The sequence below is a fragment of the Lampetra fluviatilis genome, chromosome 2, assembly GCF_964198595.1.
Source record: "Lampetra fluviatilis chromosome 2, kcLamFluv1.1, whole genome shotgun sequence".
In the NCBI taxonomy this organism is placed as follows: domain Eukaryota; kingdom Metazoa; phylum Chordata; class Hyperoartia; order Petromyzontiformes; family Petromyzontidae; genus Lampetra; species Lampetra fluviatilis.
Window position 1 is genome coordinate 7,324,218 of NC_136276.1, and position 26,628 is coordinate 7,350,845.

At 41.2% G+C, this 26,628-nt stretch overlaps 1 protein-coding gene across 1 annotated transcript in view; it reads right to left on the reverse strand.

The window, feature by feature from the left end:
* LOC144940961 (voltage-gated inwardly rectifying potassium channel KCNH2-like) overlaps positions 1–4,483 on the reverse strand; it is a 146,327-nt gene extending 141,844 nt beyond the window's left edge. Inside the window, exons 1-2 of the mRNA XM_078867454.1 lie at positions 4,327–4,483; positions 1,090–1,320 (exon numbers count right to left, since the gene is read on the reverse strand). Coding sequence (XP_078723580.1) covers positions 1,090–1,320; positions 4,327–4,402 — 307 coding nt within the window. The 5' untranslated portion in view covers positions 4,403–4,483. The remainder of the gene's footprint in view (positions 1–1,089; positions 1,321–4,326) is intronic.
* Between the last annotated feature and the right edge of the window lie 22,145 nt (positions 4,484–26,628).

Here is a 26,628-nt window from a genome sequence, read left to right on the forward strand (position 1 = left end):
ATCATGATAATATGGACACCTCCACAGCAAGGCAAAATGAGCTCAACCATATAAGTAAACTAACTTTACTACCCGGCTCTGCCCGGAACTTGGATTCTTGCCTAGGATTCATTTCATATTCCCTTATATTTCACTGAAAAACCCTGAAAAAGTTTGATGCTGGCAAGAAAGAAAAAAGCCGAAATAAATCAATTAAACTAAATCGGATGTTTTTCACTCAAAAAAATCCAACCTTAACCCACTTATACGTAAGGTCGATTTAGGCAACTCGGGAAGGGAATGACGCGGCGAGCTGAAAATAGTCGCGTTCCCTTAAAAATTCCAGACAGCGTAATTTCATGACGTCAGATCTCAGCGTTCGAGAGTTTTTTCTGCTTCACACAAACAGGTGTATTTTCAGTTTTATATTTAAGAGCGAGCTGAAAATAGTCGCGTTGACTTAGAAAATGCGTGATACACGGCCTACGCGGAGGGTTTGTGGGGGGGGGGGGGGGTGCGTGACGTCAGTAGGCACACTGCGTGACGCTGCCGCATGCGGGTGACATCACAGATGTGACGTCACCGCTCACTTGCCGTGCAAAATATATACATTATTGCGCCCCCCCCACCCCAATACGTTTTGCATTGTGTACAGTCTGGAAGCTACCCACATGCCAAATTTCAAGTTTGTTGCATGTCGGGAAGTATGCGAAACATTTCGAACAGACACACATATTCACAAATTTCCCTTTTATATATATAGATGAAATGTGAATAAATAATAATGTGTGTTATACTGATGTCAACATCTCAAGAAAAATGGGCCACTGTCTATTCATCAAAGCATGAACAAAAATACCAATTTGAAAGCAGTTTCATAAATGAACATTTAAAGTACAGCTTTCATCAATCAGTCCTGCTGAGAAAAAAATGGTGTAATAAAAATTGAAAAATCTAAAGGCCAAAAAACATTTCTGTTTCGCTGGACCTGCAAAATAATAATTCCATGCCTTTTTTTTGGCCCATGAATCAATATCCCAGAGCGAACTGAGCGATTTCATGACGCCCTGTCGTCCTCGCACGTTCAGTCGTAGCAATGCTCCCGCTTACCATCCTTGCGGTAATAGAGGATCTCCACCTTGCGCTCTTCGGAGCCCACGAGTGCCTGCGCCACCTGTGTGATGGAGAGCTTTGACGTGCCCGGGCCGTGCAGGAAGTCACAGGTGCACGGCTTCTGCATGATCTCGGAGCGCGAGAAGCCGCACAGTTCGCAGAAGCCATCGTTGCAGAAGATGATGGCGCAGTTCTCTGCGCGGGCATTTGCAATCAAAAATTTTCGATCTGCAAAAACACAACACACGCATGGGAAGGTTGATAATAGAAGTCGTTAGATATTGTTGCGGGCCAGTGGTTCCCAACATTTTTCTCATTGTGTACCCCCTACCAGATGTGTCTACTGTCCGCTTACCTCTGCCAGCCCTTTCAGCTATCCATGTACCCCTCCCAGTGTATCCTTCAAATAGTTACATAATATAAAGTTACATTTCAATTACATTTACAAGTAATTAACACCTTTGACATTTAGCTCATACTTATAACTCAACAATAATTCGCAAAATGTGTACTCATTTATAAAACACTGTCTAGTAATACCACATGACCAGACCCCACACGATCACCACCATTGCGTGATATTGTTTTGTGCACCCCCTAGAGATGTCAAGCGCATCCCTCAGAGGTACACGTACGATGTTTGGGACCACTGTTCTTCACCCAGATGTATGTCAACGGTAAAGGTGGAGCCCTGCAATTGTTTGCTCACGCTACTGCCGGTGGAAGGGCCTCCACTAGAGGGAGCTCTCGAGAGCCTCTTTAGAGGGTACTTGGCCTACTTTTCCACGCCGGCCAAATGTCTTGAAAGATGTGGGAGCCTCCACACATTGTCTCACCACGAATACTGTTGGGAGGACAGATATTGCGGGGGTGGGAGGGGGGAGGGGAAATACAAGAAACTTCCCCATGGCCTCAAATGCTGTGCTGGGAGATCGAACCGGCGACCTCTGGATTGTAACTGCATTGTGATAACTATTACACCAGGGCAGCATCCCTCACATGTAGGTAGGTAGCTTGTCTAAATGATCAGTTAAATGTGTAAAGTTATATTTTGGAATAGGCAATGTATCAATGGTTGAGAACTGATGGAGAAACAGAATCGGTGTTCAGTAAATTATTAGGTCTTGGATGACAAAAATTAACATTTGCAAAGAAGCATAGAGAGACGCATGCTTCGAATTGCATTGAGAGACAAAAACAGCAGCAGATGGATCATGAACAAATACAAATCAAGAAACATTATATAAACTGTGAAGAAAGTGGGCTCGTGCAAAACACATTCTGAGGAAGGTGATGGCCGATGGTTGAAATTGGTGGGAGAATGACTGCCGGAGTAAAATAAACACACGCCTGAGAAGACATCCACGATTGAAATAGAAGGATGAGTTCAGCTCGTGTGTAGGAGTGAGATTGATTGTGGCATCACAGGGCATGACTGATGATGATTTCGTGTTATACATACATACATATACACAAAGGATTACAAATATCTGTTCGCATGCATTCCACCAGCATACATGTATACCCATATATGGATACACATTTATAAATTAATAAAAACCGTTGATAAGTTTCATACATATGAATACAGAAAAGTCTGAGAACATATGATAATTAAAGACGTCACATTGATTATTTAAAAAAAAGTAAGTTTACCCTGGGCGGAACACAAATGAGTCCTAGCCAAAGGAGAGCGTACGCCCGAGAGGACAACCTCCACGGAGAGAGAGTGATGAGATTGAGATCAGCTCATGTGCAGGAGCCCGATAGGTATAAGGTACAATGACACCATGAGGATTGGTGATGGCGTTGGGAGACCTTAATCCAGCTGTGAAGTATCCTCGAACGGGGGCTCTCTAGAACTCCCTCTACTGGAGGACATTCTTACAGCAATAACGTGAGCAATAAATTGCTCACCTGCACCTTTACCTATTGCATAGGACAGCAAAATCTCGTGTGTGCAGGATTCTAATTTTTGTTCGAGCTTTTGATATCAAACTTTGTGAAGTGGCGCATAACTGCTAAGCCTAACAACTGTCACATTCAAACGATTCCTCAAATCATGCCTCCACATTTATTTTGATACATGTCTTGAGAATTGTGTTAAAATGACGAAGTACCATATTCCACACTTCTGGGCAACTCTCCATTCAATAATAACTCTAGTGGGATGGTAAGATAGACGTTCAGATATGCATTTCCAAACTGTCTTGATTCAATTGTAGCTTCAGGAAGATATACGATGGGAAATAGGTAATTAATTTATGGACGCATGATTTATTGCTATGAATACAGGATATGTTTTGAAGTAACATGGCTTTGTGATGCTCAAATGTGGATCCATTTTTATCACGTATTATCTTCGATAATGGTTATTATTTAATTTACTCACAAATTGCACGGATATATTTCCAGCATTCCATCAAATATTGATGTAAAATTCCATTTACTCAAATTGCCTGCTTCAGGAATTCAGGAATGCGTTAACACTGCAATAAAACCAAATCACTAGCCTTATTACTCGCTTAAATCAGGATATCTTATTCACGAAAATTTGTTCCTTCACGTTTCTAAAAGAATACAAATTCTGTAGTAAATGACATTAAACCTCAGAAAAAGCACACACTATCGAGTATGCGAGGAATTTACGCGTGAGTAATGTAATTACTGGATTTGCATGATGCAGAAAACACGTTTGCATTTCCATGGCATCAACATTTGTGGGTAGCAATGTGTGCATTGTGAGACGGCGTGGCGTTTATAAAAGGGCGCGTTGTTATAACAACTCAGGATGCACAGGAATATAATTTTGGAGACAGAAGTCCATACGCTACGAGTCAATACCAATACCCGGGTGAACGCATATTCTCTCAAACGCGCCCTCACAATGCGCTAATGAACAAAAAAACCCCAACGTTATAGCGGTTTACCAATCAACAAGTAAAAAAACGGCAGCGGCTAGTGTCAAATGCTTTTCATCTCTCAATGTGCATTCATTTATGATTGCACGCTGGCAAAAAATAATACAAACTGTTAAGGCTACATAATACATATACACGACTTAAACACAGTATTCATAAACAATAGACAGGCGGAGGCGACAGATGTACGGCTTGCACTGGTGTTAAAACAAAACCACACGGACACACACGCGCGTGCGCTTTGTCTGTCCTGTCGTGTCCCGATCTCCGCATCAAGGTCCTGGATGCGCGCGCACTGTGCTCATATACTCACTCTGCCCTTCAAATTTCCGTATGATTGTGTCCAAGTAGGTGTTTTGCGGCGCAACGTGGCCTCTTCGTACGGGCATTGTGAACGGCGGAGTGCTCCCGGAGCTGTGCGGAGGAGGCAGGAGAAGTGGAGCCGGGGACGCTGCGTGGAGGCTGGCTAGCTCGGGAGGGTGGGTGAGTGGGTGGGTGGGTAGGAGCGACTCGTCGGAGGAAGGGATGGGCTGACGGCTGGCGGGGTGGCGGGGTGTGCGGGGTGGATGGCTGGCTGAGTGACTGGATGGATGTGTGGCTTGGCTGGGGAGGGTGAGTGGGTGCCAAACGCCTGGACCCTTCGGCTGTGACCGCTCCGCCCTGCGTGCGCTATGACGCATTTACCGCCGGAGCTCTCGGGGAAAATGATGCACCGGAAATCAGTGTTCCTCCCCAAATGCGAAACACAGGGCACAAAACACACCGGGCACAACACACACCGGGCACAACACACACACAGGGCACAACACACACACACAGATCACAACACACACACACACACAGGGCACAACACACACACACAGATCACAACACACACACACAGGGCACAACACACACACACAGGGCACAACACACACACACAGGGCTCAACACACACAGGACACAACACACAGGGCACAACACCTAGTACAACATTTAATTGGAGCGCTCACCGACCAGACAATACACGTCACCTAAATATACGATAAACGAAAATCCGTAAGCAACAATTCGCCCTCACACCCACTCACATCCGTAATTACACAGCAGAAGAATGCATTGCTGCGTGTGTTTTTAAGTCAATGATTTGTATACAGTATATACAGTACTGTTTATGGTTTGTTTATGCAATTAGCATGTTTATTTATTGCCTAAGTTTCAATGCGCCCCTACAATTTGTAGCCGTCCCTGTGTGCCGGTTTCTAGAATGTTCTTTATTTCAGATCAAATATTATACGAAGCATACGCATTGTCTCAAGGGGCTCTAATCGGGTTCAAATAACGAATGATAATTTGACTGACGTGCATTATAAAAGGGACATTTGATCGGGTGTTTATTCTCTATTTAAATTGTGTCGTAGAGTACGTGATATTAAACACACACATACAAAATAAACACGGTGGTGTATAAGCCTCTCTCTCACACAGTACGACGGTAACTTTCACAGATGGGCCACGCCAAACCTTAACACCACCTCCACCACAGCCAACAAAACCTCTTTCCCCAACCTCTCATTTCCGCACGCCCCTGTAGATGTCAAAGCAGCTGCTTGACTAGAGGGGGTGGAAACGGAATAGGTAATAGGGATAGAGGAGGGGACAAGCTGACGTACCGAGCGACAATTAAGGGGAAGAGGCACATGCACCCGTGTGGGTGTTAATGCTCACATTACCGCCACCATTCGCCCCTTGGCAATCGCGCTATGGACGCAGAGGCTCGTGTGATAACTGTGACTGTAGGGTAGTTAAGTAATACATACTCCACAGACGTTGGGCCAGTGCTGGCTTATCAGCGGCGCAACATTGGGGTTTAAGAATCGATTTTTTTTAACGCAATGATATTGCTGCTATAGATATTGTTAAAAACTATGTTTTACTTGTACAACAGTAGAAGCGTGGGGAGTATTAACAGAGTGCCGGGAGAAATCTGCAGATGCCGATAACTAACGTATGATAAATGCATGTTATTGTTTTGTTGAATCGACCTTTTTAATCTTTCATCTGCAAACAAAACTTTAAGGGAACAATACCGTTAACATGCGTAAACGTGCATTTTCAACTTTTCATCTATCAGCGTCTTCCGTCAATTGGTGTATAATGATAAAGTCCAAGTACTTCGAAGAAATATAATATTAAAAAACGGTAAGCAAAAGTGGGCGGACAAGCAGAAAAAAATACAACAATACGTTGCTACTACTCTGTACTTTAGATTGCTCCTCGAGTCACCACTAACGTGAGACATGCTTTTCTTCTTATTTTAGAGTTTGTGCTTCCAGTGTTCAGTATAATTCACTTTTATCAAAGGTTGTATTGTATTTGGAAAGTAATATCCCCGTGCTGCCGATGTGTATCAGCTGGCGTTGAACAGCCGTGGCGCTGTCCGTGGTCCTGAAATGGGCTGCTCACTTTTCATATTGTAACTGCATCCTGCACTGTGCCGTATGGTTGCGAGGTCATTTGTCTCTCCTAATGGTTACAGTGAAATGCACGGATGGTAGTAAAGTCATTGTTAACGCGGCATATTCCGTGGGTAAAAGCAAACATTGTATGTATGCATGCTTATCAGCCTCGGTAGCAGAGGTCCTGTCCATTTACTGATGTATGGTACGCGATAATACACAAAACTAACCTCTTAACCACTGGATCTGCTCAAGCTGGACACTTACAACCAATTGTAAAACAAAAAGTCTCTCGTCTATATTTCCTGGTACGAAAACGTTGTTTGTTAAGGATCCTGTTACGTAAGTGACGTTAATAATTAAGTATTTTTTCTTTACTGTTCTGTGACTGGAACAATAACGTCGAATCAACGCGTGTTGCTTTCCAGTCATTGTGTCTGTTGGAACTGAACATAGCAAAGGTGACACTGATAATTTATGACATATACAGTGCTGCGTCTATACATCTATGTTAAGTATCTTTGTGAGCCTTTCCTGCAGTGCATCATCTATGGTCATTTTTATTACAGTAATGTGATCTGTGCCGTTGCTTCTAGTGAAACATAAAATACATTACAGCATGTAATTGTGTAAAAATGACAGATCAAAATGTCCTATTAGAAATCATTACATAAGCAAAAGCAAGACAGTGAGCTTCTAAGTGGTCTTCTACTACTTACATATCTTTAGGTACAAACGATGGCCTGCACAAAACCTTCCCCGTCACATTTTTTAAACAACATTATATACTGTTCCACTTATTGGCATATAGAGTTTTAGTTGGTTAACTGTAGCCATGTGAGTCAATTAACGATAATCGTTAAAATACACCTTCAGATCAGCTGGGTAAACACTACTGGGTGTATTAATGATAGTGGTTTTGTGTCTCATATATTTTCATCCCTCTGGTCATTTAGAGGGTCGTGTGGTATGGATGACAGGTTGACAGTTATGTCATCTGCTAAATATATAGGCTTTGACACAGCACATGAAGGTAATGCTTGCTGACAGCGAATCGCATTTTGAGTGAGCATACTAATTCTCATATCTGGCTGAAAAAAACGTGACGCACATACAAGTACTGTATACACCTTTTTGGATGGTGCTGAAGAATTGACGTTGACAATTGTCAAATAAATTACTTTATAATCACTCAATACACATTTTAATTTCTGCACTTAAAAATTCTCTATCAATGAAGTGTTACATATTGTGAATATAAATACTTCATGGGACCTCCTTTGCCAGTACCAAAATAGGAGAATAGGTTTCCCCCTTTTTTCTGGCAACAATATAGGTGTTAAGATGTTAAAACACCAAACTGAAATCTATTTACAAGGAATCATATCTGCATTAACCACAATGCTTGTGCTCACCCCGAGCTCTCATTACTTTGATAGTGCATTGTTTTTGTGCTGTACGCCTTTTGGCGTCCTCTGGTTTAACACCGTTTTGAGACTAGGCTCAAAAGAAAGCTGTCTCTGGTGTGGACCAATCAGTTTCAAGGACAATGCAATTATTATCAGAGTATGTTTTGGTTTGCATTCTGACCACAAGTATTGTGGTTAATGCGGACATGATTCCTTGTAAAATGTTTCAGTTTGGTGTTTTAACATCTTAACACCTGTTTTGTTGCCAGAAAAAAGGGGGTAAACCTATTCTAATATAAATACTTATTCAAAACTACAGCAAATGTGTAATACATCCCCAAGAACAATTTACTGAACATCGAACAATGGCAAAGAGGACGAAATTATGTAATGCTGCTTTCCTTTTCTAGCCACGACATTCGAAATATGAGTCAGGCTTTCGTAATGTATCCCTGCTGCTGCCCACTCAGCAGAAGTGCACGTGCACTCCAGTGAGTCAACTGGTAGTTCACCTGAAGGGGAGTGCCTCTTGCCTCTTCCATCATGCCAGACCAGCAGTGAGTGGCTTGTGAGAGGTTGAGAACTGCTGTATATACAGATACAAATAGTTTTATTATTATTATTATTATTTTTATATAACGTTACTAGGTGTAGTACAGAATTTGAAATAAACACATTACATATTCAGTGCGGTAGATATGGGTTTGTCGATTTTCTATTCAAACGAACGTTGTGCTGATGTTGGACTTAATTTATTTGATGCATATAAATACTTGGCAATTAAAAAAAATAGCAAATTGAACGCCACAGTTTTCAGCTGAGTGCAGAAAAAAAGAGATTCGTGCTTTAATTCTCGTTTAGTTAAAGCTCACAACGAGATATTTGTCCTTGATTGCACTGTGTAATGATCCTGGAGGCCTTGCATCAAACACTGTTATATTAGTTGTCTGCCGCTCATCAATAATTTACAGTGGATTTTTACAATGACAGAGAAAAGCTGCCAGGGGCTGGGGATCAGTGCTTTGTTCTACTCTGACCTCTACAGTCTGGAAAGCGGTAAATTTGATTTTACTGATGTTTGTACAAAACAGGATGCTAAAAAAGAGTGTTTGTTGTATTAAATGTAAAAACGTAATATGGATTTAGTTCAATTTTGATAATGTCAACAACAATACTGTTTTTATGTCAACAACTCTTGCTTTTAATGTTCGGCTTTTTATATGCATATTTTTTTTGTTTTCCATGACCCCCCCCCCCCCATCAACAAGCAATCCTTAATCTTACAAAGCTATGGTGAATACGATCACCAGAACCTATTAGATATATTAATCTCAAAATACCAGCACCATGTGCAGAAACCGTAGAGTAAATCTGTAACTAAATGACTTATTCTGTTACATGGACAGCACGCATCATATTTACTTATTTAATTATGCTCTTATCTTAAATTGGATACAGACATGATATTTGAGCTTCTTTAAATGACTCTCAGGTCACTAATAATATCGGATTATGTTTGTGCTGTCAACTACAAGGTGTTCGCACTGGGATACATTGTGGGTTTTTTCATTTCCATCTACCAATGCCAGCTGCCAAAATCGAATACTTTGACTATGCTGACAAATAACAGGACCCACTGACAAAAGGAAAGGCCAAGAGAAACATATTCCCTTATATTTTCCAAATTCTAGCGACAAAAAACGATTGTAATGGTGGAATGTTTGGAGGAGCTTTTCTCGATAGGACGAATCAAAGGGGGGGGGGGGGGGGGAACACATTTACACCGAGTTGTAAACATGTTTTATCGACTGCAATCCTCACTTTTTGTTACCAGAGCTCCACATGCAGGCAGGGCACTTCTTCCTGGTATTTTTTCCAATTATGTGTGGGGGGGGGGGGGGGGTCTAGCTTTCTAGTCGGTGATGAGATCTGGATTCATCATTACAACTCCAAGTTTGAATGGCAGTCCATGCAGCGGAAACATCCAATTTCTCTATCACCCAAAACATTTAAATCAGAACAATCTGTAGGCAATATCACATGCATAATATTGTGGGATGCCACACCAGGAGTTAGTCACAGATCAACAGTATGCAGACGTGTTCCATGACTGCATATGTAAAGCAAAGACATTTTTTAAAAAATATGGCAAAGCCCCAGCACACACTGCAAGAGTGGAAAAGACTCTGCTGTCAAGGGTTTTCACCTTAAGAAATTCCCACATCCTTCTCCTCCGAGTCCTGGTACCCAATGACGTCTACCTGCTTACAACATTGAAGGCGCATCTGTGTGGAATACATTTTTACGAGGATTATGAGCTCAAAGAGGATGCGTAGGGATAGCCAAATGGGCCGGGAGAAACACTTTTACGTAGGAAATTGCAAAGCTTCAGGAACAAAATGCAAGCCAATGCCCATATTGAAATATAATGTGGCTCTTATTGGTGTACCGTATGTACTGAGTATATGTGTTAGTCCCAGGACGTTTTGTACCACCCTCATAGAGTGTCCTCTACCTGTCACAGTATTGTTATTTCAAGAAATTGTCTTCATAGCAGATCCAGATTCTTCATGCGCCTCATGATTGGTATTATTTTAGTGCATAGTGTAATGCCCACAGTTTTTAAATGAAGCTCTGGGGAAGGACATCAAACTAATTCAAATACAAATCCGACTGTGAAAGCAAATCTGATCTCTTCTTTCTGCTGAAAATATAAGCATTGCCTTCATCCTATCAAATCAAGACAGACTTAATCTACAGTAGGGCATATTAGTCAGAGAAAATAGATTATCAACCCGGGAAGAATATGTCATTTTCTGGATTATTTTCTAAATACAAACACAGATGTTTTCTACCTATGCTGTTACCTCTTAGTACAGTAACATTATCAGACATTTCACGTGCACATGTAGAGCGCTTTTTATAAATCCACTCCTGGATGAAAGCCTCCCCACACAATGTGTGTTTGTGGGGATTACTTGACCATACGTGACAATTCTGGTCGTTGATGAAGGCAAGGGAGCATAGGCGTGGAGGCATACAGGTACGGCACAACAATATCTTTTTTTAAACTGTCTTCTGCTGCCCACCTCATAGGCCTGCAGCCTGTCACACTTGTTACGCGTGGTGGTTGCCTATCTAAGCACTATCCAGGCTCAACGACTCATTGGCTTCCAAGATCTGGTAAGATTGGGCACATTTCTGGCTATTTGGTCATCGGCATCGTACGTTGTGCATAGAAAGATAGAAATAGCAACTATTTGAGAATACATACAATACTGCTCATTTCCCCGAACAGTTGTTTTAGTTGCTTACAACTAATTAAGCTTACAACTAATTAAGTATAAGTATAGAATGTTTCTATATTACCATATCTACTGTGAACTGTAATGTAAGCACATTGATACAATTTAACAACTCTTTGGCCATCTGTTAGATGCATGAAATCAGGATTATCTTCTATATTCAGGATTAAAACCACACTGTAAAATCGTCCGCTAAATGTGATTTGTAAAATAGAATTTAAATGATAAGGAATAAGGTCCGAATATCTGCGGACATCAATATAGTGGATGCTGTCTCGGTGTGATGGTGAGCACACTGTACCTATCTATCGGACCTTTTATCTGTGGGACCTTTTTTAGTAGTATCAAACTGATGAAACATAACAATAGGCTTTACCCTTTCCAACAATAATACAGGCGTTAAGATATTCTTGGTTCTTTCGGTAAAGTCACGTAGAAGGGAAATAATAAAATAATAAATAATAAACCAATAAAATTCTCACGACGTTTCGATTGCAACACAAGCAATCATCATTAGGTGTGACAACCACAGCAAGAAAATTTGGACTATTTGGGTGTTAAGATGTTCAAACACCAAATAGACACCAAATTACAAAGGAATCCAGTCTGCATTAACCACACACACTTGTGTCTAAACGTGCAAACAAACATGCTCTGATAATAATATATGCATTGTATTTGAAACCGATTGGCTGACACCGGAGACAACCTTCTTCGCCATCAGTGTTAGACCAGAAGACGCCAAAAGGCGAACAGTATATGAACAATGCAAGAATCAAAGTATTCATAGCTCGGGTTGAACCAGCGATCCCTGCAATCCAAGGACCGCTGTTGGTTCAGTCTCCCAGTGCTGCGGTTGAAAGATTGTGAGGTAAAAAAAAAATCTTCTCCTCTGGGCACCCAACAGTAAAGGGGCCGTCCATAAATGACGTCACGCGATTTTGGACGATTTTTGATCCCCCCCCCTCGTCACACGGCGTCACAAAAAGTCAACCCCCCCCCCCTCAAATATGACGTCACAAAGCTCTGCCCCCTCCCCCCTCAAAAAACCCATTTCCATTTTTAAAATTAAACATGCTTCAAATCGCTTTAAACTATTGCCATTGTAGTGCGTATTTAATGTAGTAGGAGTTTTGTTATAACAATTAGTGTTGTTATAACAATTCTAATATTTATTTAAAGTTGTGCATTTTGATGTGACGTCACATTTCTCAACCCCCCCCCCCCCTCGTCACACATCGTCACAAATGTCTGACACCCCCCCCCCCTCTAGGTGGGTGACGTCATTTATGGACGGCCCCAAACTGGATGCACCCCACAGTTTATAGGCAGATCGCGTGTGTTGGGCTAAAGTGTGGGAACTCCCACCTCTTCCAAGATGTCAGACCACTGTGGACTATTAAGGGGAAAATACCCTCTAGAGGGGCTCTGTAGAGCTCCCTCTGGTGGAAGCCCTTGCACGACCAAGCACATTGCAGGGTAGCAGCACGGTTATTATTCAATGTTACACCAATGTTGGTGTTCATCGAATAAACGTAGTTTTGAAACAGGCAGCGCAGCATAAAATGCAATTAAGCCGAGTCTTTTGTTCTGCTTAGTCACAAACTCAAAGGAGAGAGAACACGACAGACGTTATCGGGAAATAATATAAATTAACAACGCGTTATTCTTCATTTTAAGCCACACTGGCGGAGGGTGTGTGACACACGACATTTTATTGCTGCGATCTGGCCCAAGCATCAATTATGAACCACAACGCACACCTTTTTAAAAGGTGACTCTATGGTTTTTCTTTTACTCTTGGGGAAGAAAAAAGATGAGGCACAATTTTCCTTCCAAATTACTCGAGACATTTATAACACACGTGACATTTGTTTCTGGAAACGTCCTAAAAAACGAAGGCATGCATTGTGAGGCCCATGCAGGTCTCGCACGATGCTGAGTGGCACCCGAATATGTGGGCCTCTGCATGATCCCCACGCACACAAACACACGCCTTGTCCGTTTGTTACCGGTAAACATTGATCTCCTCTCCAAAACACTGCACGTGGCAATGTTCATCTTTAAAATATTGGTACATTCACTTACATAACTGCAATATGCACTGGTGGTATTGTGTTTATCCAGCGACATTTACGCAAACAAAAGTCAAAAACAAAAAACGCTTGCAAACTCTGTATTGTTATGTTCGTGTTATTGTCTTGAATCATTGTCGGAAATATCTGTCGAGAGAAAAGTTTAGTTTTCATTTGTATGTACTACATTTGTATGTACTATATTTGTATGGACTTATATTTTAATATATTTTACATACTCTCTACTTTGTAAAATATTATATAATATATAATGCATTATATTATATAAAGTACAAAAACATATTAAAGTGTAGAGTGTCTAAAGTGTCAAATATGCAGTCTCGATTTCTCAGACAACGGATGCCATTTCCTGTACCTATGCACATTAATGTAAACGCCCATATTTTCCCTTGGGACTGTTTAGGCGAAATACACTGCATCACATAGCAGTTGCACGTTAAGACCGTGGCGCATGCCTGAAATTCAGCACTGTGGAGGCGAGGGTTGATTGGATCACACAAATATCTTGAAACTCCCTGCCCGTACGTGTCAAGGCTGCCACACACTGGCTTTCCAGGAGATGGCAGTACAGCACGTGCATTCATTTCCATCTATATCCATCTGTATGGTGACTGAGTCTTTGGATATTCGGGTTTTCTTCCACGTGTATAAACATTCATTAATGGCTGAAAACATTTGAATATATAGAGGACAGCAGAACATTGCTAATTGTTTGCACTGGCTCACCACCTGACTGCATTCCCACGTGCTTGCCTCTCAGTCATTGTCTCCTTTGGAAACTGTCGACGTAATAAATAAATAAATATTATTGATACAAATGATTCTGGCGGAATATTGTGCAAAATGGCAGAGAGGACTGGCCATGAGGTATGATCTCGGATTGAGTGCTGAGGAGTTATATTAATGCACAGACGTGACAGTCTTATGCACAGTACTTGAGCATGTGTTGCTCCAACAGGATCGTGGAGATCGGCAGCGTGGCCTATCAGAATCCACTGCTGCATGAAGGCCTCCCCGTGCTGTCTCAGTCATGGTGAAATAGCTGGGCTAACTGACCTGAGGTGAATAAAATAAAATTGAATGTTGCAATTAGTTGTTAAGTTGAGACGAGAGGCCAGCGGACGTTTATATGCACGGATCGTAAGCCTGGTGAGGAAGAGAGGCTATATAAGCTGCCCAAGAGGGAGCCTTTGGGAGTCCTGATCACAGTGATACAGTGCAGTGATAGTCGAGGTAGATTGTGCCCTGTTCTTAAAAGATCAAATGTTTGCCACGGTGCAATGTGCCAGAAACACATTTTATTTTTCTTCTAATATAAATTAGCTTATGTAGTCAAAAAACATTTATTATTGAAGGGGTTTTCTGTAATTCAATAGCTACTATTAGGTAACGATTTCCATGCCTTTAAAAAAAAACTGCTGGTCAGATTTTTTTTTCAAATGTAATTCTCATCGCGTTTCATGATGTTAAGTGCAGTCTCCAACTCTTAGCAACTCTACGTGCTGCAGTGTCATAGATAGTATATACATTTCGATTTAAAGCTTTCGTGACTGCAGGGATTCATCTTCTTGGTTCTTTCGGTAAAGTCACGTAGAAGGGAAATAATGAAATAATAAAATAAAACATTAAATAAAATTCTCACGACGTTTCGGCCACACATACCTATTCTCCTCCCACTCAGCTTAAAATACGCTGCCAAGCTTAGCAGTGTTCATTGGAGCGCTGTCTTTCAGACAGCTCTGTCTTCACCTGAGGACGGCTGCTTGTGTTGTGGCCGAAGCGTCGTGAGAATTTTATTTTATTTTGTTTGATTTTTATTATTTTATTATTTCCCTTCTACGTGACTTTACCGAAAGAACCAAGACGAGTATATACATTGTTTCATGTGAAGACCTTGATATTGAATGCACAACTAAATATTTTGTATATACACTAGATATATACGTGTTCTTTTCAAGAGCTGTCTCTTTATATATTGCTCGGCCAACCTCTTGACTTTTGTAATGTTCGGCAGCATGCATGCATGTTGCACTTCTTTCACACCGTACATAGCCAATCGTGCTAATCGGAGGTGTGGGAAACTAAGACTATATATGTATAAGTACAACTTTTATTCATTATATAACTCACACTGTGTGCACTCGTGATATGTCCTCAATCTTTCCACCACACCTTTACTATTCTCCCTCCACGCAAGAACACACCGCTCGCATCTGATTGCACATGAAGCAACATGCCATCTGGTGGCCAGGCATACCGTAAAAATAATAACTCGTTGGCCTGTGACCACATCTGCGGCACAAAAGACATGCCGCTTGCTGCACGCATTTGATTATACGCTTTCATTGCCTTAAATCAACAGGGGAAGTTCAACATTCTTAGGCCCCACCTCTTTTCTCTTTATACTCCTCTTACTCAAGATGAGGCCCCACGTCTTCCCAATGAGGCCCCCGTGTCTTTTGCTGCTCTGCGCCTTTCCTATTTAAGCCCCGCCCCTTATTCTTCTTTTTTAGACTCCGCCTCTTTCTGTTTAGGTTCCGCCCCTTTCTCCATACACTGGTCTGGACTGGTTTGGGTGGTGGTAGGCATTGGGTAAATGGAGGCGTGGGGGGGACGAGTGAAGGCAGGTAGAAGTGGTTAAATTTCGATTTAAAGCTTTCGTGACTGCAGGGATTCATCTTCTTGGTTCTTTCGGTAAAGTCACGTAGAATGGAAATAATATAATAATAATAAAAAGAAAACATCATAAAATACAATTCTCACGACGTTTCGGCCACAACGCAAGCAGCCGTCCTCAGGTGAAGAACAGGTCTGTCGGAAAGACAGCGTCTGAATGAACTGTCTTTCCGACAGACCTGTTCTTCACCTGAGGACGGCTGCTTGCGTTGTGGCCGAAACGTCGTGAGAATTGTATTTTATTATGTTTTCTTTTTATTATTATATTATTTCCCTTCTACGTGACTTTACCGAAATAACCAAGAAGATGAATCCCTGCAGTCACGAAAGCTTTAAATCGAAATCTGTTCAGGATTGTTTTGATTGTGGGTTCATTGGTTTTTCACGGTTTTGCTGTATTTTTGCATTAATATTTTACAAGTCACCATCAAACGGTGCTGTGTTTGTCTATAACTTACATTTCAGGTGGGTTAATTGAGTTATTTTTTTATGAAACGTTATTTCGGCCCTGAAAGGGCATTCTTGGAGGAGGATTGTGCTAAAATAGTGTTAATAACAGTCATGTGTATTGCAGTATGGCAAATGTAAACCTAACTTTAAAATTAATTGCTTTAGAACAGTTTTTTGTGTTTAGTTTGTTGTTCTTCCCCCTGCACCTCCGATTAGCACGGTTGGCTACATATGGTGGTGCGAAAGAAGTTCAACATACATACATACAAGCCACAAATAAACTTGAAAAGATAACTAGCATCTTTGATGTTGCAATTTTAACCAATACGCTTCCCAATAGCTTCTGCGTCAACATGGAAGTGAAAGAGATATATCTGTGAAATACACTTTTATAAATGTCAACTACCCACACTGGTCATTAATATGGCATTTTATTTAGTTTTGCACGATTACATATTGGTTTGTGCCAGCAAAGCAATAGTATCAAAAAATATATTACATTTACCGGTCATTTCATAAAGGTGTGGTGTACAATTTCACTTTCATAGAACAATGATTATTACTTTTTTGCCAAGACTGTATTGCGAATTTAGGCTGGACCATTGCCCAATACAGCTGAGAAAACGTTGCAGGAGTCATATTTATTTCCTATGATTCCACAATGGATGATTGATGATGGATTCTACCAAGGTTTCTGCCAAGGAAGATGCGTGTGGGTAAATATGATACTATTGTTGTTCTCTTGTGAATCTGGGTCAGTTAAGCCTTATCTATCGCTAATTCTATCCACCTGAGAAGCTGATTTCTGGCTGCTTTCTGGTGGCCAAAATCGCTATTCAATGCATTGTTGATGCCGACCGCATGTAATTAGTCTTGTTCTACCCCATTTCCAGTGGCATTCAGCCAAGAAGGCAGGGCATGTGGGCCCTTGACAGCCAAGTGGAGGCAAGTCCAGGCATGGTCTGGACTCACATCCATATGTGACCAGGATGCACGTATAATATTAATGCATAGCCAAGGCTTCATAGCTGCCTGTGTATACTGTATGCTAGGCTATAATCAAGGCTACGTATACACGTAGCTCCCTAGTGTATGTGCTATATGCACACTTTGCTATATGCTATTTACGCCATATATAGCCTAGGCTGAGCTGCTCCTTGTATCCCAGCTGCAGATTGCATTGGTGCAGGTTAGGACTGTGCACAGGATGGCCTACATTGCACCTTCCTGGCTTTGCAGACACCGTGTTGTTTGAACGGCACTATGGAAAAGGCATGAGCCATACGTTTCAATGGCGATTCGACTTGGCTGGCCAAACCCCACGCACACTGCCTTCTTTCCGGAATGCCCCTGCCAGGCTCAGCAAAGCCTGGCCCGAAAACGATTCCACAATTTTTGGTGATTCCACAATCCCATCAGGAATCGCATTCAATTCTAAGAATGTAACCGCAATTCCAGGTCAGGGATCGTAACAATCGCTTCACTTCAGTTTCTCATTTTATGATTCAACGGCAGATGGGTAAACAAGTTTTTGTAATGAAATTGTACTTATGCCTGTTCAGTTAGCTGCTGGTGGGATGGGATTGAGGGCCAGACTGGGGGTGGGGATGTAAACTGTTAAGCAAATGTGGTGGGGTGTGGGGCAGATGGCACTTCAGCATATTCCGTATGTATGTGGACAAAGGTTTAGATTCAGTGGCAGGTTTTAGGTTCGACCCGCAATTACCATGGATTTACTAAGCTTACTACCAATCTGCATTCTGTGCATTAACTACACCTCTCACAAATGCGATTATACATGTTTTTATCTCATTATCCTTGGTTTGGCACTCAGTTGAATGTTTCGGTTAGGGTTTGCCTTCCATCCGTACACGGCACATATTCCCTCGAAGCAAGATGTTCTTCCATGCAGGGATGGGGTCGCCATCCTGCAATACGTAAAAATTAGCTGAAGAGATCTCCAATGCGCTTATAGAGCACGTTGCTCGACACGATGCCCGCTGTTTCACTCCACATACTAGGCGTTTCGTCAGGAACTTAATTCAGTATAACTCTGTGATGTTTATCCATATGTTGTGTACTAATTCAGAGACACTAGTAGGAGGCGTTATCCCTCTTGTTTATTCCGGCTCTCACAGCTATAGGGGATAACGCCATACTGGGTCGGGACAGCGAAGACCACGACGACAGCAGCATGAGTTCCATTCCCGATGGCAGCAGCCCTGACTGAGTCGGAGCTCACCTTTTATTCTCCCCAGCGTGGCCAGGCTCCGCCCTCGGCCACGCCCCCTTCTGGATCCCCCAGAAGGCTCCGGGCTTGCCCATGGGTCCAACTGGTACAGCAGGCTGCTACCCCTAGTTCCATTGTCTACCAATCTCCCAGCGCCAAGCGCTACAGTGACTCATTCAATGTCACTACATATATATCAGAGAGTTATACAACACAACTGTGAAAGTTAACTGTTTTGAAGAGATGGCTAACTAAATCTGAAAACAATGGTACGTATAATCACGCAAGACAACTTTGTTGACTTGATCATCATTGCCTAAACTGCTTGGATTTGTTAAAAGTTTTGTTAAGGGATGTACCTGGAGTAAAAGCCCATCTGTAGACAATTTTAATATGGTATAGATATCTCATTTAGCATATCACCGTGGTAGAAATACATCACAATGATATCAGAACCAAAATATTCGAGCCAATCACATAGTCAAGAAAATTATATTTAAAATGTCATCGTGTTTCATTTGTGGTGTTACATTTGTATCTAATGGACAATTTACGTTAATAATTAGCGACATTCTTTCCAGCTGCACATAAGGGAGTGATGGATAAGCTCATAATGTGTGAAATGCTATCTCGTTCGTGAAACAACACATGGAGATGATTGGCATGCCTCTTATTAGGCCATTGTGAGCGTCAAGCCTTGGTGTGTTAATTGAGAGATAACCACCTTGCTTAGCTGGCTCTGTCTCCAGAAATACTGACATGAATGTCATCATTACAATCCACAGCAGACCACAAAGGAGAAAAACATCTATTGTTGATCGGTAAAAGTTGTCATTGGCCCGAGGCAGCTTGTATCGGATATTGCTGATGATTACTTATTATGTATGTCAGTGAATATGTATTAATTTTAAAATCCCGCAAATGTTATTTTAGGTAAGTAAAATAACCATGCAACGTAACCTTTTTTTTTTATCATGCGCTGTTATTTCTGGATGCAGTATCCAAAGAAGGGCGGGAGGAGTGGTGATGCAGTGGCATGTGCACTCTGCTTTGAACCTGAAGAGCTAAGTTCAATCCACAGCCACTGCTCACATCAGCAGCCAGTGACATCTAAACACGTCCTGGGCACCCCCCCCCCCCACCACTTCTCCGACCTGCAATGACAAGAATGGTGGAAGTATAGTCAATAACCCCTATGACTGGCATGGCATGGAGAGGCCTTTATCCAGGAAGTGGACTAACAAAGCACTGTAAATGTATTATCAACAGAAATTAACACTACCCTTTGTGAATGTAATCGTGTTAACCTTGCTAAGATCATGTTAACGCTGATAATCGGGTTTTCCCCTTTTTCTGGCAACAAAACAGGTGTTAAGATGTTAAAACACCAAACTGAAACCTTTTACAAGGAATCATGTCTGCATTAAACACAATACTTGTGGTCAGAATGCAAACAAAAAACATACTCTGATAATATATGCATTGTTTTTTAAACTGATTGGTCCACACCAGAGACAGCTTTCTTGTGAGCCTTTTGGCGTCCTCTGGTCTCAGCCCGTTTGAGACGAGGCTCCAAAGAAAGCTGTCTCTGGTGTGGACCAATCAGTTTCAAAGACAATGCATATATTATCAGAGTATGTTTTTTGTTTGCATTCTGACCACAAGTATTGTGGTTAATGCAGACATGATGTCTTGTAAAGGTTTCAGTTTAGTGTTTTCACATCTTAACACCTGTTTTGTTGCCAGAAAAAGGGGAAAAACCTATTCTCATATTTTGGTGCTGGAAAAGGAGGTCCCATCATGTCATAGCTGTTCTTGTTTAAATAATTGATATCTTAAGTTACAGATGTGTAGTATACAGTACTATCTCTAACCCAGAAACAATCTGAAGATCTTCTAAAATCACTGCAACAAGTATACAATTTGTACAAGGTGAGCATGAATTTTCAAAATTAGTTTGCTACACTTGGAAATGTCCATACCATAAAATAAATAGAAACATCAATCTGCAGACTGCTACAACATGCTTTTTCAACAATCAAAACACCTTGCAAAAACCTCCCCACAATGTTCGCTCTCCATATTATTCCAAGGACATTATGAATAGGCCACAGTTTTTTTTGACCCCACACAGAATGTAAAACGCCAAGTAAATGCACTGCACCTGTTGTAGCCTTAGAAGATAAGGGTTATTCACTTTGCAATGTAGCATTCTGTACAAGGCTAATGCCGGAAATCTAATTTGTATCCATGCATATGAAGAGTCTGCATTCCAGCCGTATGAATGCCACTTGTGTTTTTTACAGGGTAGCATAAGGCTCAAGAGAAGGTGAATTGAGTGTATGCTATCGAAACATTCATGGTGGAACAATGCATTGATTATTCTATTACTATTGATTAAGCTCAGAATATGTGTATTGATTTTCGTGTGTAAAGAATCAATGTTTTTCAATTTGTGTGTGGTGTACGTAATGGATTCACATTGTCCCTGCAGCCACTCGAGGCACTACCATTCACTGCATTGACCCCAATGTTGAAAAAATATTTGAATCATGGATCGAAGTGTAACACTGAATTCCGACAATTTCTCAAATTGCTGCGGGATACAGAGTGGTGGTGAGTTATTCCAACCCGAATACACATTACTTGTTTTAAAATTTGTACAAATTAATCACTTTCATTTATATTTACCTCGCTTTTTTGTTGTAACACAGTCTCAATGATGAATGTGTTTAAGTATAATTATCATCCTAGTATTTCTAAACTGCTGCCAATGAAGTCCGTTCCATTTTAGTTCAACCTTGCATGGTAGTTTAATGTCCAATATTAGCGCTACTATTACTGACATTTTGTATTATAGATGAATTTGAAAATCTCAGAAATGACAACGATAGTTAGGGCTCTGAGCTCGAACTGCCAGACATCATGAACACAAGGCCTGGATGCAGGCTTCGATGCAGCCGGTGTCAGCTGTGCCAATTGACTAGACTTCAGCAATGTTGCTAATGCACTCGTAAGTTGGTAACGCTATACACATGTCTTTCACAGGGGTTGTTGAGCTCATAAAATATTTAAGGACACTCGATGCTGTCCTGATAAATCAATGTCAGCAGTAGGCTGGCCTCCAAGGTAGTGAGCACTCCTCAGCAGTCTGAGGGTCAACAGTTGAAGAGTGAACTATGGTGCTGTGTGCTGAGAGCAGCATTTAAAACAAATATTGTTGCTTTTGGAAAAATATATATATAATTGCTGGAACAGCAATTTTTATTTGTTGCTTCATATTGCCTCCTTTCGACAAAAAACTACACTGGTGTGCTTGGATACAGACTGATAAAAAAAAATCAGACGTGGAACTCTTAAAAAATGAATGGCATTTAAATGAATAAGTGAGTGCTGTTTATGGTTTCCTGTTGGCCTTGGAGAATGACAAGTAACATAATCAATGATGCAGTGTTATCTACTTCATACATCATACACTGAAGAATGTTGCCTATTAGCAGTTATTACTTCCGTGGCATACATAACCTTGAGCCATTGCATGAGTCAAACGTTGACGGGTATGGCATTATACAAGGACCAGGAGCTAATCTATGCAGTAATTTGTAATTATTTACATCATAACTGGTGCCACGTAATGTTAGATTTATGAGTGTGTCATATTATGTGCAGCATATGCTGTTCAAAATAGTCTTACATTTAAAACGTGTTGTGTATGATTGTGTTCTTTTAGCAGTTAGAAAACATTGGCATTACATAATCCCCGTAAATAGCTCAGTGCTTAGTTCCCCAACCAGTGGTCTGTGAATAAACCAAGTGTGGAATGATAGATGGTTGTCCGATCCTAAGAAAGAAGACAAAATCTAGAGGCATGTCAAACAACAAACTAAATTGTGGACAGAAGAAACTTTTCACAACAAAGAGAGAGAGAGATGGATCATGGGTGTCAGAATGTTGTAATAATTTATGGTGACATTTGCCAAAGCGATTGCTTTTCTGGCCTTCAGAGTGAATTACAAAGAGGTGTACAATGTCAATGTGCCTGCTACCCACTTGTTTCTTGAAGAATGAAACACTACAGGGGCACTCGCACGAGGTGGAATGCACTCCTATTAGCGTTGCAAATAAGTTATTACCATTATTAGGCGGGGGTTATAATAACGTCGAAAACCAATTTCAGTGCAATTAAACACATTGTTTATGATTCAATATTCACGGCCTGATTCATTTAAAAGTAAAAATGACATTGCTAATTTTCTTTCTCCATGAAAAATAGTACAGTTTTATCATAGTTATTCAAAAGGCTAAACAAATTTGGCAAGCATTTATATTCACATGAGGAGTGTTAGTTCTGTGCAAAACTACACAATGTTTTATTGTTATGAGCATTTTAGACTTGATAATTCTATTTAGAAAAATACACCAACAGACGCTGCCGTGGTTAGCACGCTGGGCTTGCAATTCAGTGGTTGCCGATTTGATCTCTTGGCACAATCGTTGAAACAATGGGGCAGGTGTCGTAAATCCCTCCACATCTGTCCACCCGGCAGTATAAAAGGGAACATCCCAGTTCGTTAATTAGCAAGTGACGTGTGGTGGGGTAAAGTGTGGGTACTCCCACCTCTTCCAAGACAGCGTGGAAGAGTAGGCCAATATACCCTCTCTCTAAAGCGCCCTCTACTGGAGAACCTTCTGCTAGCAGTGGTGCGAGCAAGACATTTTAGGGCTGCATCTTCCGTGGTATGGGCCCTGACTGCAAGATAATGGCCTCGTCAGGTGAGTGAAATTACCCTCTTTATTGTGCACGTATAGTTCACTGTGTGCAGCCAGGAGATTGCTTTACTGCATTAAACCACGACATTATCTACATCTTCCAACATGTATTCGTAAAGCACACACAACTTCAAATGATTGTGTCCATTATGTGGGGGGCGGTGGACGCGGTGGTAAACGTTGTACTTTGTAGATTTATTGAAATGACGGTATTATTGAAGTACTTTAATCATTTGCAGTGACATTTTAATTGGTAAATATTTTAATTGGTATACGGTATTGAAGTTGGATTTGTAGTTGTGACGGTCGTAATCAATATTACTGTAGTAGCCAACTGCAATAGGAATTATTATCGTAAGTAAAGCACTATTGTCGTGGTTGTAGTTTATTTCATACATTATTGTTATTCAGTTTAACACGTAGGCTTTCGCGACCAATATTATTCATAATACAGGTTGTTGGATTAGATCGCGTTATTTATAAACGTGTCGCAACCCTATTCTGGAAAATCGCCCGATGATGCTGGATGTAATTACCAGCGAAACGTCGTACTCACATTTTTTTAATGTTATGGATTCACTCTTCAATACACCGGTGGGCTAAAGTAGTGAACTATTTGTCTTTTGTCAACGTGACACATTTTTTTACATTTATTGGCCGTGTCGGGTGATGGAGGATTGCGACACATTTATAAATAATGCGATCTAACCCAAAAACCTTTGTTATTATAATAATTAATACATTTTTAATCATATCCAGTGATAGAAACGGGTTGCTTTGCAACGGTGTGCCACACCAGTAATTCCCAGAATACAAAACATTAACACACTGGCACTTTTCGGAGAGCTTTAACCGAAAGCAAATGCGTCGTAGTATTATTGGGGCGAATGGAATGTAACGTGAGGTGCAGGATGAGTGGGTTTCATATTGGGACTTATACATTCCCATTTCGACCCTTAATCACTTCTATAGTAGCTATTATTATTCGAGTAATTAGCATTGTAGTAAACCATAATAGAGTGAGGCTGTGTGGGGTCACGTGCGTTAGTTATGGTGCATTACGTTTTCAGGCAGTTACCTTCACTCCTCAATAATGATCAAACATGGTGAAGTATGGTCAAACAACACCCACCCCCACTCCGCCCCACCCAGCCCAGCTGCCATGAATATTAAGTCAAAACCACATCGTATCCAACAACTCTGGTACCTATTCTTGGTTCTTTCGGTAAAGTAACGTAGAAGGGAAATAATAAAATAATAAAAATAAAACATAATAAGATTAAATTCTATCTGATATATTTTTTATGTGTTTTAATATTATTTTATTATTTCCGTTCTACGTGACTTTACCAAAAGAACCAAGAATGTGAATTCATGCAGTCACGAAAGCTTTAAATCAAAAAATAAAAACTCTGGTACTGCCAATCATATGTTTATTAGATAGGTGAAAGAGTCAAGAGTGCAAAGACGCCTTCTGAATTTGCCTCCTGCTACATATAAAACGCAGACTATGGTGAACGCAACTACGTCAAACTGGAGACAAGAAACTAAGAAAAATACATAACACACAGTTGGACTCGGTGAGGTGAGTGAAAAATGCAGAGTACATTATACTGTGCATTGAATTCGTGGGAACTGTGTTTTTTTTTATTGCAGAGGGAGAGTTGACAGTAATTATGAAGGAGTTGGATTCTTAGTGTGATGATGGATGAAGGCCTCCACCACTTAGACTTTTTTTTTTCCCCATACTTTCACTAGGTTAGTCAAGGCGTGTTTGGGGAGAGGAGGGCAAAACCGGTTCTGATCATCACTTGCCACCTACTGTATGCTACAGACATTGGCCCTAGCCGGAATTCAACTCGGGTCACCAATTCTAGATTTGAAGCTTTCGTGACTACAAGGATTCATACTCTTAGATTTTTTCGGTAAAGTCACGTAGCTAAAAAATTAAATTAAAATTAATAAAAGTAAAAAAAATAACGACGTTTTGGAGGCAACACAAGCTTCCGTCTTCAGGTGGCACCGTCAGCACAATTGCTGTATCAAGTAAAGAGGGTCACCAAGTTCGTAGCGCAGTGCGCTATCCACTGGGATCACTACCAACCCTCCGCTACCCCCGATTATAATTACCATGGGGGGGGTGGGGGGGGGCGCTCACTCATACTTGGGCTGCACCCAAGGTCACGGAGCTCCCAGGTAGCGCAGAAGCAAGCAAACATGAGGGTTGTGTGTTTCCCCTCTCACGGCATCACCGCACATTCATTATGCATGAGCGCACGTGCACAGTGACATTCGGAGCAGAGTTGTGTCCTGCCTGCCCTGCCAAAGCAGCGTCCTCTGCTAAAGCTGAACCAGCCCAGTGGCAGCGTTCGGCATCAGCAAGCGAAGCAAATGTTTACAGTCCAAAGGAGTTCAAGGGGTTCCGGATTCATGCCAAAAGTACGGGTGAACCAAATGTCAGCTCGAATAGCTCGAATTCAAATCCTCATGAACATAACAAGCTGATCTTTAGCTCCCCCCCCGCCCCAATCAATGGTGCAGCGCCACCAATGAACCAGCCTCTAAGAGGGGAGATGAGCCCTTTAGCATGACCTTGTTTATCGGGGGGCATACACAAACTCCATGCGGTAAGGGAACAACGCCATCAATGGTTAACATTTTAAACACAATTTGAACGCTAAACAGGACGAGTTGCGATGTGAACTACGCTTGTCTACCATGCATTCTGTTCGAGCGTCACCGACGCATGGAAATATTGGGGCAGAGGCCAACAGCCAGCTCTGTCAACACACACACACACACATTTCGACTTAGGGATGCAATATTGTTCAGGCAATTACAAAATACATTTCACGGAGGATTACATTTGATACGCTATGGTAATGCTATTGCTACGGCTTACACACAGAAATTGGACACATTCTCTAATGGCACAATAACAATATTGTAATACGCCAATTATAGTCGTGTTTTCACCAATAATGCAAACTTATTTGAGCGTGTTTTTCAATAATTTCATGTAAAATACTAAGTTAAGTACTCTTTATTCTACACAACCCTGTCAAGACATTGAGGTAGTGCTCACATCCTGTTTATAACACAGAGCTAGCGGTGTAAATTACACGTTCCAATGGCGGGGGTTAATTTATCAATGGGACAACCATTTTTTACTTCCCCATAATAGTACTGATTTGATCGATCCCGGAGGGATAATGAGCTGAGTCATCCCCCAACTGGATTT